Source organism: Diadema antillarum, unplaced genomic scaffold (genome assembly GCF_040938485.1).
Source record: "Diadema antillarum isolate AM-2024a unplaced genomic scaffold, OU_Dant_1.0 seq00001788_RagTag, whole genome shotgun sequence".
Lineage (NCBI taxonomy): Eukaryota > Metazoa > Echinodermata > Echinoidea > Diadematoida > Diadematidae > Diadema > Diadema antillarum.
Window position 1 is genome coordinate 131028 of NW_027272466.1, and position 20724 is coordinate 151751.

Consider the following 20724-nt stretch of genomic DNA (forward strand, 5'->3'; position numbering starts at 1 on the left):
GTACGGTAGTAGGCCTATGGGGCTTGTCGCTCCAATTTCCTGAAGATATAGGATATGAAATATATGAAAGCGCATACTATGCTTGGTAGTTCTCCGGTTTTTGTTCTGTTTTTGTTTGTCTGTTTGTTTGTTTGTTTGTTTGTTTGTTTGTTTGTCAATTTTTGCTAATGCATGCTGTCGGCTTGTTATGTGTGAGGTTCGATAAGCAATGCGCCAGTAGGCCCAGTCTGCTGAATGGGTGAGATTGCGACGGTACCATCAATATCGATGGTACCAAAGAGATTTGGATGGTACTTACACACGTGCGCATCTCGCTAGGCGCTTCGCAAGAACATTGCTACACGTGCCATACATACGGTTTGGACGCGGTGAATCATTTGCAAGCATGGATCCTGCAATTACCAAGAATTTTGAAGAATTTAATCAGCACCTTGCCCAGGAGCAAGACACTCGAGAGGTAAGTAAGGAATGGGAATATATATAGCTAAATCGTGATATCGCCATCGGTCCCCTCTAACTTGTTACCCTTGTCGTCTGCGAGTGCGTCTCACACTGCACTGTCTGTGCAAAGTCTAAGAATTTGATCTGATGGGAGGGAGGTGGATTGCAAAATGGCAGTGAATGGAGTGGTGGACTATTTCAGGATAATGCCGAAATATAGTCTTGATCTAGACTCTATTGATAATTAGGACCATCAATCAACCTTCATGATATTTTATACATTATCAGCTGATTATGGATTGAGTGAATGCAGTAATTTAGACCTGTTCTACATGTACACCCAGTAGAGAATTTAGAGCGTCATCAGTGAAAGTTTGGGGAAAATTGGACAGTCCGTACAAAAGTTATGATTTAGAAAAAAGAAGAAGAAGATAATTAATAGGAAGTGTATACAACCACACGCGTGTGGACGTGTGTGTACATGTTGCACACACGGGGGGCTTTATTGCGTAGCGGGGAACACAAAGGTTGTGTGGCCACACACAGCGTGTTCCCCGCGCGCCACGCAATGGAGCTTCTCCGTGTGTGTGGCATGTACACACGCGTCCACGAGTGTGGCTGTATCCCAGCGACTCTAGCCATGGCTACAGCCACACTCGTGTGGCTGGATGGTAAAGACACACGCTTGTGGTTGTATACACTGCCATAATAATAATAATAACAAAAAAATTACCCGGACCCGGTAGTACATGTACGGTATCTCTGCAGCACATCTCTGTGTGTATTTCCTCGATTTGTCATTGATGTGCTACTAGGGTAGGAGGTTGTTGGGAGGGGATTCTTTGAGACCAGAACAATACGATATTGTTGAAATAAATCTTTCGATCACATGACAGACTATAGCGATGTTGATTTAGCTGCTTGTGTTGTAAATATGCAAGACCAGTTAGTTTATACAGTAGACCTTTCCACCCATGCTCTGCTTTTCTCAGGTTTCATCTTCATTTTCCCTTCAATGTGTACAAAATATGAAAATTATTGTACTGTTTAAATGAGGACAAATAGATATTCTAAATGGACAAATGAAATTTAGATGAGAGCAATTTACTGTTCAACAAAATTTAATCTGTTCCCTACAGAAACCTGGTGGCTTGCCTGTGTATTGAGTCTATAGACTATGGCAAGGGGATTTCAGATTTCAGCATGGAAAAGTAGCAGACCATCAATTTAGTGTTTAATGGGCTAATAATGCCACTAGAAAGAATTTCTCAAATGAAATGGGTAAAAGTAAACATTTGTAGTCTACGGAAGCCCAAATTACTACCAAGCGTTCCATAATAGAATCTGCTACTCTACCTGGAAAGTAACTTGTACTTGCATACAATTTTACTTGGAAAGACGGAAGACTTCCTCATACAATACGTCCCCCCCCCCTTCCTAGCTTAGGAACAATGTATTTCGCCATAACCCTTGTCTTGTTGGTTGAATACTCGGTACACATGGATATGGAGGCATGCTATTCTCAACACTGTCCGGATGTACTATGTGCATACCCATCTGTGCATATATTACTAAAAGCTGGTGTAGAAATGGTAGGGTAGTGTAGAGTGGTATGGCAAAATTGATATGGGGGGGGGGGGGGGGGGGTAAGGACATTCAAGGAAGTGTTTCCTCAATTTTTTGTTTAGACTGTGATTACAACTGTAGCAGTCCCATCCATTCCAATCCTTATCTCTCTGATTAAGTAGACTATGTGGAAAAGTGTGGATTAGGGTAAATAAGTGTTTGATACAGTACTTGGTGGATAGGTAAGGGCTTGGTTGAGAAATGTTTGTTGGCTAGAGCACTGTAGGATCAATCATGATGGGGGAGCTAATATGGCCAAGTGGTTAAAAAGACCATTGCAGATGAGACTGCCGGCTTCCATGCACTTACATTGAGGTTCATGTCGTAGTTTTGTTTTGTTTTTGTTTTTGTGTTTGTTTAATTACAAGACTTTCAGTCTAAGGACATATACTTTGACTTCTATTCATGTTCAATGGTTTTCTCAGGAGATTCGCACAAAGGTTAGAGACCTGGAACAGACAGCAAGAGAAGTTTTGACAGTACTCCAAGCTGTGCACCAAGAAAATGGAATCAAAGAAGGTATGGTTGGGTCACATGTGTGAAAGAGAAAGGGGACCCGTCTATGACTTACGTTTGCTTTTTTTTTTTTTTGTTCCATATGCAACTCAGTCTTGTTTACATGATTGATGTACTAAATAGAAAAACAACCAACAAGCATTTTCATAGCAGTCAATGTATATGACAATAAATTTCTTTTTTTTTCTTGAGATTTTAGTACAATTGTAGTAAATTATCCAAACTAACATAGCAACTGAAGAATAATTCCAATGTGAAGATCAACTAGATTTTTTTTTAGTATTTTGACAGGCTGTAAGATAAATAATAGTCCAGTTGTTACAGACATGGTTTGGCACCCAGGTGTTATGATTTCCAAGTCTGAATATGATAAAATGATTGGCAGAAGTATTTATCATTCTTAATTACAGTTTCTCAGCTGTGCAGGAGGAGCAGGGAGTTGTTTGGCACTGTCAAACTACAGTATGCACAACTTGCCTCCAAGTTCAGGGTAGAGGAGTACTACAGGTAAGCCATATCTCAAAAAATACTCATCTGCTAGATGCCAGAAGTGTTTGATGTTTGAAATGATGTTTGCATATGTGAAATATCACCTAATCTGAGAGCCTGAATGCAAAGATAATTAAGGAGCCTAGAACCTCTCTAGCACCAACCAATTTCCTTCAAGATGATGCTGTTGCTATGCCTTGTTATAAATGTAAAAGCTACACCCTGTCACCCTCAGTAGCAACCTCAGTGGCAAACTCTACGTAGAAGTCTTTAGTCAGTGAAACTTACGTCATCCTACCCTTTCAATAGTAAAAATTTATAGATATGATATTTGTCACTGATAAATAAACACATATGCTTGGCATTATCCTACTAGTTTCTTCAACAAACTCTGTTGACTTATTCCATGCTGATAGTTAAAAGGCGAAAGGGTTGTAGTTCAATTACTCTGAACACAATTGATATCCTTTGGTCCACAAGTGCTTACCATTATTGCAGTATAATCTGTGAATGTTGTTTTGCTATTCTCCTGCCAGATTCCATGATCACTGGAGATTTGTGACTCAAAGGCTGACATTCCTTGCCTCCCTGGTCATATACCTCGAGACAGAGAGACTGGCATCCAGAGAAGAAGTAGCAGAACTCATGGGTGGTAAGATAATGACTGCCTACTCTTTTGGATTTGGGTTCTACCTTGACAGGCAGTAGTTGATTCACTGAGGCCTTGGATACACTTCTAGAATGTGTTGCTTATAACCCTCTTCTCTCACATGTATGCATGGTTTTGAACTCGGGAATATCAGTACAGTTATAACACTGTATTTCTTCTCTCTTTTTGTGATACCTTACAAGTGACTTTATGAATATGCTATATCACTTTGTAGTGGTTGCGCAACATATACCACCTTTTTTATGGTTCTAGACCAATAGATGTGCAACTGAGTAATTGTGTAAGTGTTTTTGGCCGGTTGTCCCAGATGAACAGTCCTCTTTGGAAAAGAAATTCAAAAAGCAATGAGTGACTGAAAACAACTATGCAGTGCACTGTTGAGTAGGAAATTGCTGATGTGCTGAAGTGTTGCATTCCCATTTGTTATAGAGGGTATCCACATAGGTATATGGAATTGCGTTTGCAGTTCTAATTCTGCACTGACACTTGTCGAGATGAACAGAAGTCAGACCAAGTAATGATGTCTGTAGGACTGCTGACCAAGATTGTCAGTGATGCTCTTTCCCTGACCAGGTTACAAGATTTGCACTGCTCTCAGTCCAATCACAAATTCCTGGCTACCAACACCAGCAATACCAGTGCTGGGTCTCACCTTGGACCATTAGAAATATGCTCTCTCAGCTACTGACCTGACAGAAACGAGGATCAGATCTGTCTTAACCTGTTGAGGACGGACTGATTTTGCTAAAACACGCATTTCCCATCGACACTTGCCCGAGTGTTCGCCGGACTCGTCCTCAACGGGTTAATGTGTCTCCGAGGCCAGAATGGGCTCTGATGTTCAATCTCTGCTCAACAGAGATGGAAAAATCGCACAGAACTATCCAGGAACAAAGTTTTGTCTGCTTTTCAGAGAGTCAATGAGCATTTCTGTTTAATCTTTAAAAAAAAATTTATCAATTTGGCTGTGTGATGATAAAGTATATTTAAGTACATTATCAAAGTTAAGTGTTATGGGAATTCGTGATGTGTCCTTCCATAATACGTTGCATTTTGTGTTTTCAGTTGCTGTCACAAGGGATGCTGGGTTTCATTTGGACTTAGAAGATTTTCTGCATGGTCTCCTATCATTAGGGAATGAACTGGTAATGCACATTGTTTCTTTGTTCACACATTTGTTTCTGTTTGTTGTTGGTTTTGAGTTGTTAACAAGGCTTATTTCACCTTCATATATCCTTGATAGTATATCAGTGAAGAAGTGGCAAGTATCACATAGAACTGGGAAATTTCAAGATCTTTTGAAGATATGGAAATAGTGCATGTGTACTTAACATTAACATGTGGCAAAGAGGGAAAGCAGGTACACAGATTTGTGAGAAAGTTTTCCTGTCCTATTCACATATGTCACACACTTGTGTGACAAAAAATGGATTCCACAATTTCCATATCACTTAATCATGATATCAAGCATGGAAAATAGAAGCATATTTTGGTATCTGTATGACTGACTACTTGCATAAACATAATATGTGTAAGTTATTTCATTATCATTTTCCACACAACTGATTAATATATGTTTCATGGTATTAGCAATTTTCATGAGTATGGTTGCATTAGCTGATCAGGTATACACTCTTATCTAATACAGTGTAGGTATTCACTGCCCTGTGTTACTTACATGTGTTGCCTGCATTTATTCTAATTGAGAGCTACCACTCACTTTTATGACACCAGTCCAGATTGGCAGTGAATAGTGTGACAGCGGGGGACTACAGCCGACCGATTCACATTGCTACTTTCATGGGTGACCTGAACACTGGCTTCCGGCTGCTCAACCTCAAGAACGACTCGTTGCGAAAGCGCTTCGATGGACTCAAGTACGACATCAAGAAAGTGGAGGAGGTGGTCTACGACATCTCCATTCGGGGACTGCGGCCGAGAGAGGCGGAGTCCACGAAGTCGACTGCGGATTCAACAGTGCAGGCGAAGGACTGACAGTGACTGTGGTGATAGGTGCGGAGTCTGTGTGAGCTCCTGTCAGCAAGGACACCTGTTTATTAAGTGAGGCCTTAGAGAAGATGGCACAGGATTGAAAAAGAAGGACATTCTTTTCCATGTGGAGAGCAGAGACATGCCCTTTGTTTTTTGGGACAGACGATTGTGGGTAACTGCGCAGGTATTAAATACACAGGACCTGACAGTGTGTATCTTCAGCAGCCAGAAAGAGATCTGGATCTCCTTTTTGGAACTCAACATACAATTCACACAAGAGAGTACGTAACTTGAGTTCTGAAACAGATAAAACTGACAAAGAAAAAGTATGGCTTCATCTCAATAGACTTAATGTGCATATGAGATCATAGTTCTATTCCTTAGTGAGACTTATTATGTGTATAGCATGCTCTGATATTAAAAATGTTGATCAATACAGATCTCTTTTCATATTGATGGCAAATGTAAAGGCCAAACTGGCGAGTGTATTTTTTCATTATGTGTTTCAGCATCATAAGCTGTTGTTTTATAAACGAGAACGGGTACATACTGGTGACAGCAATCTGTATGCAAATTTCATGGAGATAGCCAGCCCCCCCCCCCCCTTCCTCCATATTTGAATACAACATGGAACAACCTATCCTCTATACTTCCTGAAATTGCTGGAGGTGTTTGTGCTTCTGGATTTAGAGCATTTATAGGTTTGTATCATGAGGAAGTAGGACTTGTGAGAAACAATAATTTTGTGTGATACAGTTTGACCTTGATTAACAGACCACATTGGGACCACTCATTTTATATCCCGTGGTGAATGGTTTCCCTGCGTATAGCGGCCACAAAAATGTAGCTGAACCGTTCAATCACCATGAATACGTTTGCTTTTACGTTCATTGCATGAATTCTACGAGTCCTAGTTCAGTCACAATCACACAGACACGATTGACAAAATTAATGCAGCTCTTCACCTAGACAGAAAAATCCATCTGTCCGGAGGAGTTTTAAATTAAAAAAAAAAAAAATCATATTTTGACTCATGTGGCTCTCTTCCGCAGGGGATTCCATGAAGCCAGGTGTCCTCGGAATATTTCCCCGACTACAGAATACAGACCGATCTTTCAACTCTTTGCCATGAAAAGCCATCTTACCACTAACTTGACTAGATCTAGGCTTCAGTAATGCCGCCCTGAATAGATGCTACATAGGCAAAGACAGCTTATAATAACATCATATAATTTTACCAAAATGTCAACTAATAATGATTAAAATCCCTTTGAATAAGGACAATAGGATACTTGCCTGGGTATTGTTTATTGCTTACATCAGCCTTGCACATTTTCAATCCCCTCGAACTCACTCTTGAACCCCAGTCATGTAGACCGGTAGGAACCAGTGCAGTTCCTCGGGTCAGAAGTGTTATTTTAAAAATCAAAAGAATAGAGGTAGGCCAAAAAAAAAAAAAAAGATAAATAAATGAAGTAGATTCTACCAAAAAATCCCCATATCATAACAACACATGCAAAGTTATATGCTACTTTTTTAAAAAGAATAACATGCGGTATTTTATGCTATTATACAATGCAAGTGTTGAAATTCAAAATGGCCACCGACCTGTCTGTAGCGGGCACTTTTGTTGTTTCCTTTGGGTGGCCGCTGTAGACGGGTTTGACTGTATTTCACTCCCTGGTAAGTCTATAAAAAAACTATCATCATGCTAATCTTCAGTCTGCTGCAATGATTGGAATATGTCCCGCAGTGTATTCGCATGATAGTGGTTGAATGTGTGTTTGTTTTTAATGAAATTTGGCACCAAAAATACTTGAAAACAATAAAATGTCAGCCAGTAGATGTCCGGATAAGAGAGATCGTTTAATCAATGGACGTATAATTGAGGTCGGACTGTACAGTGGAACCTTCTTATAATGATGTCTGATATAGCGAGATACCTGATACAGTGTATAATGAGGTAATTTTGCATATCCCGTTCCCTTTATTCTTTTGTCTTCATTCTGATATACAGTCAACCTTGCCTAAATTGAATCTATTTGGACTGAAGAACTAGCTTCAAATTAGAGAAAATTTGACTTATGAGGGATGAGAATCAATAGAATATAAAGAGGACTTGGAAAGACTTTTGACCACTTTGAGTGGTCCCAAGAAGCTTGATACAGTGCACTCCCGTTACAACGAACATGGTTATAACGAAATTTCGTTATAACGAAGTAAAACTTCTGGTCCCAAAATTAACACCATTTAAGTCTATGGTACAAAATTCGCTTATAACGAACACGGTTATAACGAAATTTTTGTTATAACGAAGTCTTTTCCGGGCACCACTGACAAAGAAAAACAAAAGAAATGTGCTCCGTTATAACGAAATGCGAATTGCTTTCGAAAATACGTAGCGGAACAAGCATTTATAGCGTCTGCACAGGCGAACGCTTCACATCACTGTGTGTTCCCTCCTTTTGTCACACACAGTTTCTGAGGGGAACTTACGTTTAATAGTGTAATACATGTTGTTTCCTTGTTTTTCGTTATATATTGTATTTGTTCGGTTACAACGAAATTTCGTTATAACGAAAGAAAACTGCCAGTCCCGAGCATTTCGTTATAACGGGAGTGCACTGTACGAGGTTCCCACTGTACTTTTTTTTATTGTTTTGTGCTCATATGCCACTTGTATGTGATCATGGGGTGCATGTTACAGCTCAGGGGCCATAGAAAGTTTTGTAGGGTGGGGGCTGTGCAGGCTGCTAGGCTGCTAAGGGTCAATTATATTCTACAGTGTATTCTATACTGGAGTCCGCATCCGTAAACCTGATAAATATTGTGTACCAGGGGTACATGTACAGTGTACATGACAGTGAGATCAACCCATTATTGTGAATACAGTTTACATGTTGCTGTTTAAAAAAAACAAAACAAAAACAAAACAAAAACAAAAACAAAAAAACAAAAAACCTTCCTGTGATGTTATGTAATTTAGACTCTCTTTATTGTATTCATGAATAAAGTTTGTCTCAATCATGGCTGAAAGCACAAGGAGGCTTGATGAATGGAATGATATGACCCATGTTGGAGTCACCTACATCTTATGCATGTGTGATGTGGCAATGGTGTGTAGTGTTATCAATACTGACAAATCCTGTTGTAACCCAACACAAATACAAGATTTGATGAATGCAAGATTTCCCACAGTACTGATATTTTGACATGCATGTTAAAGGGACATGTTTATAAATAAATCAAACTAATTGGAAACATGCAATATGATTTGATTTGTTTGATAGGATTTTATCAGTAAAACAGTCATTGTTTCCCTTGCTTTATCGCGATGAGATTGACAAGGAAAGGTGGGGGTTACCATTGACTTTCCAATACACGCCACAAGGAATCACAACTAGGCCCACATCTTTAATACCTAAGCATGTTGCATACGTCACATACTCATCACACGCACTAGACGGGGATAGGCAACGCTCGCTGTGCTATGTCTGCACAGTATGGGGGGCTCAAGTTTTCCCTCTTCAGCGTACAGTGCAAAGCCAGAGCTACCAAGTCTCACGCATTCTGAGTGAGACTCGAGCATTTAGGGTCTGCATGTCTCACGATCTCACGCATGACACCCAATTTTCTCACGCATCGGGCAAAGTCTGCAACTTGCTCCTACAATAAGGAGCATAGCTCAAAAGATTAAAGTGATAGTTGCAATTGAAGGTATATTTTCCTTTTGTCTTTCAAAATAAGTAAAAAATAGTCACTTGAGTATGCACCTGATCACACCATTAAGGGCTAAAAATTGAAAAAAGCTCCCTACCGTGGGAGGCCACAGGGGGAAAACCCCTCCCACACTCTCGCTCGCGCGCACATTCGCTCGCCGAGATGCCGAATCATGAAAATCTCACTCATAAAATTTTTTTGAACTTGGCATCCCTGCAAAGCATTATCTGCCAATTTAGGCATGCGGTCTCGGGAGAGGGTGTAACCTATTCTTTGGCTAAGGCTAATGGCTGCTTCCACTTCCATATGGATGGCAGGAATTCATAAACAGCTTATCAGAAGGAAAAAGTAGGAAAATTTTGTCGCCTCCAGGTGAGGCTTTATGTGTAACAACATCTATTGTGGTACAGCTACATGTATTGGCTCCCATTAATGAGATTTCGTCAGAACAAAAGTGTTGTAGTCCCAAGTACAGATTGTATCACGGAAAGGCAGGACTTGACGGGTTAATGGTCCTTGTAGGCCAAAATACATGTATGTATATGTAGAATGAATTAAGAAGAAAATAAATGCTGCAGATGAAGAAAGAAAAAAAAAGACCAAAAATACAAGTGTAGTATGGAAGGTCCTAACCAGCAATTTCACACCATGTAAAGTTGTATTCAATAGAATAAGCACAAACAGAATGGTAGCAGTTTTTATCAATTTGAACTTAAAATGAGGAAGATTGCTAATTTCAGAGTTGCAAATTATGTATTATTTCATTTTACTAAAAAAAAAACAAAAAAAAAACCAAAAAAACAGCGATGTTTATAGTGGCAAAGTACAATGTATTACACAAATTAAGTGAGGCGATGTCCTGCATGGCCTCTCGAGTCTCAAACTGACATATATATATATACCACATATGTTCTTCCACATTTCCATTTTGACACGAAAAAGCAAAAATTGTACCATAGATAGCATTTTTGTTGTGCTATATCCTACCTAAGACTTTTAGGGGAATGGGTTGTATACATGTAGCTGCTAAATTATCAACCAATTTTTTTTTTTTTTTTTAATATTGTTTACAACTCTCCCAACCATTCTGAATTTGGAGGAAAGAATCTGAGTTTTGACCATTCCTAGCTCTTGTTTCAGTAGGAGTTTCCTGTTTTGATAATTTTACTACACACTTGTATGGGGACTGCACTTTCTTTCCTATTTTTGAGCAAAATCATCCCTATTTTTCAGTCAGAAAGGTTGGCAGGTCTGTGTTTGGAACAAATCAATAGAATTGTTAGTTGGCAACATCATCACCATCTTGCATGTAATCACTTTCTCTTTTCAGCAAAACAAACAAACCCCCCCCCCAAAAAAAAAAAAAACAAACAACAACAACAACAACATACCAATATATGAAACTTTGTAATCCCAGAACTCTGTTACAATGTATTTCATGTCTGATTTTTACATGAAACTGCTCATTGTTTTTGAATATATTCTTTCATTTTTCATACATTCAACATTCAACAGTCATACATGTACAGTATATATAAAATCTGAGGAAAGTGCATTGAAATTCAGACGGAAATTTGACATAGTCATTTACACATGTGTATTGTTTGATATGATTTGTTTATGACAAAATGGATGGAATCTTGACATTTGCTACAGTATCCACCAGGATATGTATTTGTTGATTTGATTTGTTTACGACAAAATGGATATAATCTTGACATTTGTTCAAGTATCTACCAGTTTCCACCACGTTCACTAAAATTACCGTAGGTTGACTCCAAGGACACAGAGAGACAAGAATTGTACACATTTTGATATACACTATGAAAGAGAACATTTATTCAGTGGGATAATGAGACCAATCTTCAAAATTGGCACCAAGAACTTCACACAATTCACCAGAAAATTAAAAACAATCACAGTTGGTCAATTGTTGAACATGTTCTAGAAATGCAGTTACAACTTGGAGCGTTAGGAAATGACAAAGATAGAGCAGAGAGGGGAAAAAGTGAGCCACTGAGTACAGTACTTGATGATGTCTGGTACAACTGCTTGGACGCATAGGCTGATGTCGTGTGCCTGCACCAATGGCATTTAACACATTTGTCTGATAATACAATGTACACTGTACTTGGAAGGCCAAGGGGATTCATGTTTAGTTATTCGTATGTTATAGATAATTCTACTTCACATAATATCCACTTCAAACACGAACTGTAACTTTCCAACACATTTAAACCAATTTGATTCCACCTTATTTTTTTTTTTAATATTTGTACACCTGTAAAGTTACCATACTAAAAGTACAATACTGAAAGAAAAACCACAAATTCAGAATTTATACAGACATACTCCCATATTGAATAAAAAGGTAGGTTTAATCATACAACATTGTTCAACACACTATTTCTCTAGAAGCAATTCAGTGAACAGTGGGACTGCCAGTACTGCAAAACTAAAAAGTTTCATGTCCATGAAACTTTGACAAATTCTGCGAAAAACCAATATTCTCGAAATTACAATGCATGCAAAAGGTTTATCTACACAATGCATTGAATGCCAGTGAGTCAGGTGGCAATTAGCAAAAATGTCATGCAACGAAAATGGCTGTTGGCTCCAATTCACAAGTTTCATGCCGCGAATGTTTCTGGTTATGCAGTACAAATGTATCATTATGAACTTCACTGGGGCACAGATTGTTTTAACCCTAACTAGGCCGGGGGGGGGGCCTCCGAGGCCCCCCCCTCGACGTTTCGCGCGATGTATCGCTATCGCGAGAAGCTATCACCGCGGCATTTCATGACTTTTTTCTTTCGAGTCTCCCGCATCTTTTGACACCAAATTTGCGATGTCCGGGTGCGCGGTTCTGAAGTTGCGCATAAATATGCACGTGCATGTCAGACCAAAAATTGCTAAAAAACGTGAATTTGTGTACAAATCCAATGCAAACTGTGTTTACAGGCAAATTTCATAAAAGCATGATTATTTTGGGGTTTTATTGATTAAAATCAACTAATAACGCATTTTCTTGTTCGGAACAATGTCACGGACAAATTTCATCAAAAAAACAATGAAAAACATAAAGTCGAAAAAAACAAAGAAATACATAAGAAATTAAAAAAACAATAAAATACTTAGGAAATTTTTTCTGATTGTGCAATTTTTTTCTCTTACATTTGCTAAGGACACTAAAAAAAATTTTTACACAAAAAATGTGCCTGTTTTGAGCTTTATTTAGTGATTTATACCAAATTGTCTGATTTCATGCATCATTATGCATAAATTAGCATAATTAAGTGTAAATTATACTTTTTGAAAAAATTAACTTCATGGTACTTTAGATTACATCATAGGCAATGCGTGTGCCAATTTTCGTCGCGATTGCGCGTTCGACGGCCGAGATCCGGAGGGGGGGCCTGGGAGGCCCCCCCGGCTCTATCATCTACCTAAATAGCCCAGCCTAGTTAGGGTTAAGTCTTGTGGTACTAAGGTCCTATTGTGCTCATGGAAATGTACCACCATAAACTCACTTTTCTTGTATTTGGTGTGATCATGCATTCCTCAAGATGACTGTAATAACTGGGACATCCCTTTACAATCTCCATCATTACAGTACTCAGAATTTGTCACATGGTCATGATACTGTATTTACATCTTGTACAACTGTGACATGCTCAGAAATCTAAAGAAACAAAGTCTTTCTTAAAGCAAATAAGAGAATACATTCCTGTTTTCTTGCAATTCTATAAACTTTATCATGATGCTTCAAATCAGCAAACACAGATAACACCTCCCACTGATATTAAACAACAGTTCCCATTTAGTGAAATAACTTGACACCCAACGAGCAAGAGTGAAAGCGCAAAAACAATGTGCTAATGTACAAAACACTCATCTCTACCTCCACAATCAAATGAAGTTACAACTTTTGCAAGCAAAGAGCAGTTGGATTTCACGCTGAATTTTATTCGTAACTCAATGCTAATTTGAACTTTTCATAATCACAAACTGGATGCTTCCAAACAAAAGAGTTCTAAAAGCATAAGTGTTGAACATAGCAATATATACAGAATTCTCTTTTCTTGTGTGTGTTTCTTTTACAGACTTTTCTTCATGCTTACTTGCATGCATGTAACATAGCATACAGTGGCAAAGGGAGTTTGAGGAAATGCACGTAAATGTCCATCAAATTTTCCTGGGAATTGTATAAGATGAGAACTAGCTGGTACATTGTACTTCAATTATGGCTGAAACAAGTAGGTCCCCATAATGAAGAAAAAAACTGCAACAACAATCTGAACTCATTAAAATTGTATGATAACTGGAAAAAACCTTTAAATGATTTGTATCAATTCCAGCATTAGAATATTTCAGGCGTTATATCACGTACCTTATATTCACAGTAAACCTTGCACACGTCGACATCTCAAAATTTGGCAAATTGCACAAGTTGACGCAATCACAAAGTGCTGACTTCTTACTCATGAAATTCTTCTTGTAAGGCTACACTGACGAGTCAACAACTTGACTATGTCGACATGATTTCTTGGTCCAAACTGAGGAAATTCTGCATAACCTGCCTCGCATAAGCCTACATCAACAAGTATTTTTGCTTCTACAAATTGTATATCAAATAACGAAAGACATGACAAATATTACACTCGATCATCAGCAGTGTGATTCAATTCTCTGCTGTGTTAACCTACAGCCATGACACACAATGTTTCATTTCCCTCCCATACGTTCTACCCTACAATGTAGTTTTGGTAGGCAGTATGAATTTCAATTTCTCTGTCTCTCAAACAGATTACTGATCCAATATAATTTCGATGCCATCTCGATAAAACTGTTGCCTAATGGAGCTGCTGTCTGGTAATCCTGTGTTTGTTCCATGTCCCTTTGATACCATTTTTTGATGCCAGTTCAATGCAAAGAAATGACTTGGAAATGCAGTTGGAAATTTACAGTTCGGAACGTGTCCGTAAATGTTCCAAAGGTCTTTGCGTTATCGAGCCATGTCCCCAACAAACATGGGAAATGCAGCACATTTAAATGAATGTATATCAATGTCACATCAAATTTGATTTCAGTCTAACCTTCCTAGATCAATGTCTTCTCACACATATGGGTTTCACAGCTGATCAAACTTTCGGCCTGTGAATGCATTAATTCATAAATGGGGCTTGTGGCTGAAGTTGCATTTCTGTTCATTCCCAAGATCATATCATCTTACAATGATCCATGCATTCATCAGCCACCATTGAAGATACAATTAACAATGTGTAAGTGCCTGTAAGACGTCTAGGTCAACATAATAAAGTAAACAGATTTTTTTCCTGATCCTGTGTATGTTGACTTATGCGAGGCTGACTGTACATTTGTTCTTTCTAAACTACACAACTTCCATGAAAATGGCAAAATTCTAAACAAAACCACAAAAAAAATGAAATTTAAAACTAAACATCTACAACATCACAACTCTGACTGGTATTGCTCCACCCTCCCATCTAGCTTCCTCTGACCCCTTTGATGTGTCTGATTCCTTGACTTTCAACTTTGACCTTCAACCTTGACCTCTTAGACTCAAAGACAAATCATACTTATAAAAGAAGCTGTCATATGCTTTAAGTTCACCTTTGAGAAATACATTCCCACATAATTGATCACTGAAAACAAATATACCTATCAATATTCTACCAAAATTTGATTGAATTTCACTTTGTGTTTCTGACATAAAAGTCATAAATATAACTTGCATGTTGTTTATTCAGTCCAATAGTGATATCTATTCTCATCTGATTCATGACTGTTTTACTTTGAGTGAAATGTTAGAAATATTCTGAAGATATTACATGCAATGTACACATTTTTTACCCTCCTTCAATAACACACCTATTTGATATGTCAATCGAAAGTTACTCTCACACTAGTGGAGCAACAATCAAATGTTCAATCTACATGCCACAGCAATATCAGATTTCAACAATGGCTCCTGACTTTTATCTAGACCTTCAAAACCCATCAAGTTCACTTTTTTTTGTGTGATCCAACATACACAATGTTTTAGTTAGCTGTGATGAGTTGACTTCAAGCTATCATGTTAAACGTAAGTTTAGTTTACTTGGATGGATGGATAGATGGATGGATGGACAGACATTCAAAACGTGACATAGCTTGGACAACACAAGAAGGTACGACACTCCTTTGGTCCATCAAACGCCTATTTCAACATGGACAGAACAAACACATCAACCAGGAATTTCTCCTGAAATTCACATGGACTATGAGTACAGAGTCTTTTGCGGGGGAACAATGAAGTGTCATCGACTGCGGACTGAGCGGCTCCGGGATCGACGTCTCTTACCGTACACTCGCTCATCAAAGGAGTGCGAGCGAGACCGCGACCTGTACCTATGCCGGCTACGGCTACGCCTGGGACTATGACTGCGACTACGACTGCGACTGCCGTAGCGACGCCGCGGGCTCCGTGATTGCCGCCTGCCACGGTAGGACCTGCTTCTGTCTCTTGATCTGAAAATAGGAAGGCAGAAAGAATTATATCACCATTTTTCCCCTCCTTTTTTTTTTCCGCTTCCAGTTGCACAGAAGAGTATGCTGCACATCAAATATTTTTTTAACACAAGTTCCTGACTGAGTAAAACATGTATGATGTTATAATGGAAACATTCTGGATGTAACTCTTAGAACCCTAATCCTGTTGCTGGCTGTAAAAAAAGAAAAGAAAGGAAAAAGTGGGGCACTCTGTGTATTATTTTGCCTGTATACTCTACTTCAAAGATGCCCTAAACATTACAGGCATGAGATCTTATTGACACTTGTTTCATCCATTACATTGTGCCAAATTTGCATTATCCATACTGTCACTTCAGAAACTGAAAGTTGTTCCCTCCTCCAACCTTTGATCAGTGTGAACACCATTTGGTTAGTACTGTCACTCGGTCAGGGCAAATGGACCAGCAACACTTCCCCATGCACAGCCAAGGTCGGTGCAATTACGAAACTGACCCACTGTTCCTCTATCAAACTCTTCTGCCAGTTTGTTGGGAGAGTGAAGTCATGGGCATAGTTGGTCCTCGCGTGTAATTCACGTTTATATGGAGTGAACACATTTTACTTGATTGTGTGGAAGAGAGCTAGAGGACATTTTGAAACAAGGAAAAGTAGAAATTACGCGGTGCGTAAAATATGTCCCCGCCGGAAGTAGCATTTAGTAGCAAAATGTACAATATCGGTAAAAAATCAAGGTCAAAGGTCAAAGAAGTCAAAGGTCAAAATTCTGTGTAAAGTTTTGAAGCCCTCACCTAGTGCCATCACAAAAAGCAAACGGAATCGAAATCGGGTTAGAAATGGCAAAGGAGTAGCATTTTGTAGCCAATGTACAATATAGGTCAAAAATCAAGGTCAAAGGTCAAAGAAGTCAACGGTCAAAATTCTGTGTAGAAGTTTTGAAGCCCTCACCTAGTGCCATCACAAAAAGCAAACGGAATCGAAATCGGGTTAGAAATGGCGAAGGAGTAGCATTTTGTAGCCAATGTACAATATAGGTCAAAAATCAAGGTCAAAGGTCAAAGAAGTCAAAGGTCAAAATTCTGTGTAGAAGTTTTGAAGCCCTCACCTAGTGCCATCACATAAAGAAAACGGAATTGAAATCGGGTTAGAAATGGCAAAGGAGGAGCATTTTGTAGCCAATGTACAACATACACTGTAGGTCAAAAATCAAGGTCAAAGGTCAAAGAAGTCAAAGGTCAAAATTCTGTGTAGAAATTTTGAAGCCCTCACCTAGTGCCTTCACATGAAGCAAACGGAATCGAAATCGGGTTAGAAATGGCGAAGGAGTAGCATTTTGTAGCCAATGTACAATAAAGGTCAAAAATCAAGGTCAAAGGTCAAAGAAGTCAAAGGTCAAAATTCTGTGTAGAAGTTTTGAAGCCCTCACCTAGTGCCATCACATAAAGCAAACGGAATCGAAATCGGGTTAGAAATGGCGAAGGAGTAGCATTTTGAAGCAAAATGTACAATATAGGTCAAAGGTCAAGGTCAAAGGTCACAACTGAAATTCTGTGTAGAAGTTTCAAAGCTCCCATGTAGTGCTATCATATAAAGCAAACAGAATCAAAATTGGCTCATAAATGACAGAGAAGTAGCAAATTGAACATTTTGATCACACACGGACGCACAGACAGACAGACAGACGGACAGACAGACACACGGACACACACACGTACGGAGCCCGTTTCATAGTCCCCTGCTCGAACTCGTTCGGCGGGGACAAAAAAGAAAGAAAGAAAAGAACAGAAAAACACAAATAAAAAAACAAGAGACCCGCGGGTCTAGCGCTCACCTGAGTATCGCAAGTTCACCTTTCACGCAGTCACTAACCTAAATTATTCACAGCTCTACCAAAATTTGACGAGGCATTCTCAAGTGGAAGATGAAAATGTACAATAAGGGCACAATTTTTTCAAGATTCCTTAATTTGGGGGAATTGGGGCCCCCTGGGGCCCTCTGGGTGGGGCATGGTGCCCAGTTTGATAAATTGAGATCCTGACCACCTAGGGATGCTACCTGCCAAGTTTGACAAAAATCCATCATGAGGTTTTCAGGAAGAAGATGAAAATGTACAATTCAGGCCCCCATTTGGACCCTTCCAACCACCCCCCCCCCCTACCCCCAAGAGGGGCACCCCTGGATCTCCTATGAACAAACTTGAAACTACAGTCATTAATGTACTCACTCATAGTATTATCTCAGCTCTATAACTTCTGATTCTAGAGAAGATTTTTAAAGATTCCTTCATTTGGGGGGTTTGGGCCCCCTGGGGGCCCCCTGGGCGGGGCATGGTGCCCATTTTAACAAATTGAGATCCTAACCCCCTAGGGATGCTACCTGCCAAGTTTGGTGAAAAAGGGTCATGGGGTTCTCAAGAAGAAGATAAAAATGTACAATTTAGGCCCCATTAGGACCCCTCCTCACCCCCCCCCCCCCCTGGGTCCCAAGGGGGGCACCCCTGATTCTGCCATGAACAAACTTGAAACTACAGTCATCAATGTGCTAACTCATAGTATTAACCTAGCTCTATCACTTCTGGTTCTAGAGAAGAAGATTTTTGCGGATTCCTTAATTTTGGGGGGTTTGGGCCCCCTGGGGGCCCCCTGGGTGGGTCATGGTGCCCATTTTAACAAATGGAGTTCCTAACCCCCTAGGGATGCTACCTGCCAAGTTTGGTGAAAATGGGTCATGGAGTTCTCAAGAAGAAGATGAAAATGTACAATTTAGGCCCCATTAGAACCCTTCCCCACCCCCCTCCCCTGGGTCCCAAGGGGGGCACCCCTGATTCTGCCATGAACAAACTTGAAACTACAGTCATCAATGTACTAACTCATAGTATTAACTTAGCTCTATCACTTCTGGTTCTAGAGAAGAAGATTTTTACAGATTCCTTAATTTTGGGGGGTTTGGGCCCCCCTGGGGGCCCCCTGGGTGGGGCATGGTGCCCATTTTAACAAATTGAGTTCCTAACCCCCTAGGGATGCTACCTGCCAAGTTTGATGAAAATCGGTCATGGGGTTTTCAAGAAGAAGATGAAAATGTAAAAAGTTTACGCACGACGCACGACGGACGACGGACGACGGACGACGGACGACGGACGACGGACGACGGACGACGCACGACGCACGACGCACGACGGACGCCGGACGAAGGGCGATCGCAATAGCTCACTTGAGCCTTTGGCTCAGGTGAGCTAAAAATGCCTGAAATTGCAATTCCTGCTTACTGCCTTTCTCTGCTTCTTGATCGCGAGTAGCGCCCTCTGGAGAATACCTTCCCACGGTAGGACCTTGAAGATGACCGACTTCTTCTGAGAAGCAGAAACAAAGAAAGGAATACAGGAAGGAATATCCCCTGACATTGCAAAGGGCCAATATGCTTATCAAAAAAAAAAAACCAACAACAACAATTTAAAAAATTCTAGAAATAATCTACTGGCAATATTAAGGAAATAAAGTACTATTATAGGCATCATTGCAATTGTACATAATATTAGAAAAATGAACAACTTCTTTTTTTTCCCAACATGCACTTGATGCTAAACAGAAAATGAATTCATTGATATAAACAAGAATGAGCCAGCATGAATATTTGTCTTACGATCGCCTGCGACGCTGATCCAAGCTCACACTCCGAGAACGCCTTCGCGAGCGCGGACTACGCGAGGACTGACGACGCCTGTCTAATGATTTGCTGCGTGACCTGGAATGGCTGGAGGAAGAGTATGAAGAGTAGGACGGAGTCCACGAACGTGAACGAAATCTGTGGGAAAGAAAAAACAGAGCGGAAGAAAACAAAGATTATTAGCTTTCATATGGTTCTCTTGCATATGGCATACAGACTTGGTGGGGAAAAATAGGATAAAGGATTAAATGAGACAACTCGGTTAGTTTCAGCCAGACTAGTTGACCTTTCTAATGACCCAGAAATACGTATACACTGATCCATCATAGGAAGCATCGCATCTGAATACTCACTGCTAGGTTCAGAACTCCAGCTGGTACCAATATGACAAAACCCTGTGATGTTATCAAAGATTTCAGTATTGCTGAGTGATAATAGTGTTTACAAATGCTCAATGATAAATACCAATACCCCCGAGACTGTACACTCAATGTAATGGACACAAACACTGCACACATGTTACTGTGTAGACAAGACTGGAAAGCTTCTGTTATCTTGACATAATTTGCATGGAGGTCTGCTATCATGACATAATTTGCATGGAGAAAATTTTCATGCATTTGCTGCTGGTACATGTACCAGCTTAAAAATTAAAACACATGAATATTTGGTTCTTTGTTTGGACATATATCTGTGTACTTTTACCAGTAAAGTGTTACCAGTAGGTGACATTCAAATCACGCACAGTTTGACAAGGTTAGCTAAAAATATGCATCTCAAGAAATCCTCCACTTTTACAATAACAAGCAGACGGGGAGCCTTCAGAGCTGCAACAAATCAACAGTCAGGATGTGACTTTGACCTTGAAGAGTTTTTCATATTCAGGCAGTAAAAATGTGCATGTCATCCGTGGATCAAACTTGGCAGGAACCTGTTTGTTACCTCCAGAGGAATAAGAAGGGGGGGGGGGAAATAAATCCTAAACTTCGTGCTAAATGGACATACAAAATAAAACCAGTAAATCTGTTCATTCTCCAAGTTTTGTGTTTGAATACATTTGTGCTCTCAAACAATGT

At 39.6% G+C, this 20724-nt stretch overlaps 2 protein-coding genes across 2 annotated transcripts in view; one reads left to right on the top strand and one right to left on the bottom strand.

Moving 5' to 3' along the window:
* The first annotated feature begins 385 nt into the window (after window positions 1-385).
* Window positions 386-5737, top strand: LOC139712301 (translin-like). The gene is made up of 6 exons (XM_071624140.1): window positions 386-457; window positions 2493-2586; window positions 2994-3090; window positions 3609-3724; window positions 4808-4887; window positions 5477-5737. Exons 1-6 carry the CDS (start codon window positions 386-388, stop codon window positions 5735-5737), a joined length of 720 nt encoding a protein of 239 aa, XP_071480241.1.
* Window positions 5738-15774: 10037 nt separating this feature from the next.
* The window catches only part of LOC139712302 (uncharacterized), a 48035-nt gene continuing 43085 nt past the window's right edge, over window positions 15775-20724 (bottom strand). Inside the window, exons 18-20 of the mRNA XM_071624141.1 lie at window positions 19625-19786; window positions 19251-19334; window positions 15775-15985 (exon numbers count right to left, since the gene is read on the bottom strand). Coding sequence (XP_071480242.1) covers window positions 15775-15985; window positions 19251-19334; window positions 19625-19786 — 457 coding nt within the window. The remainder of the gene's footprint in view (window positions 15986-19250; window positions 19335-19624; window positions 19787-20724) is intronic.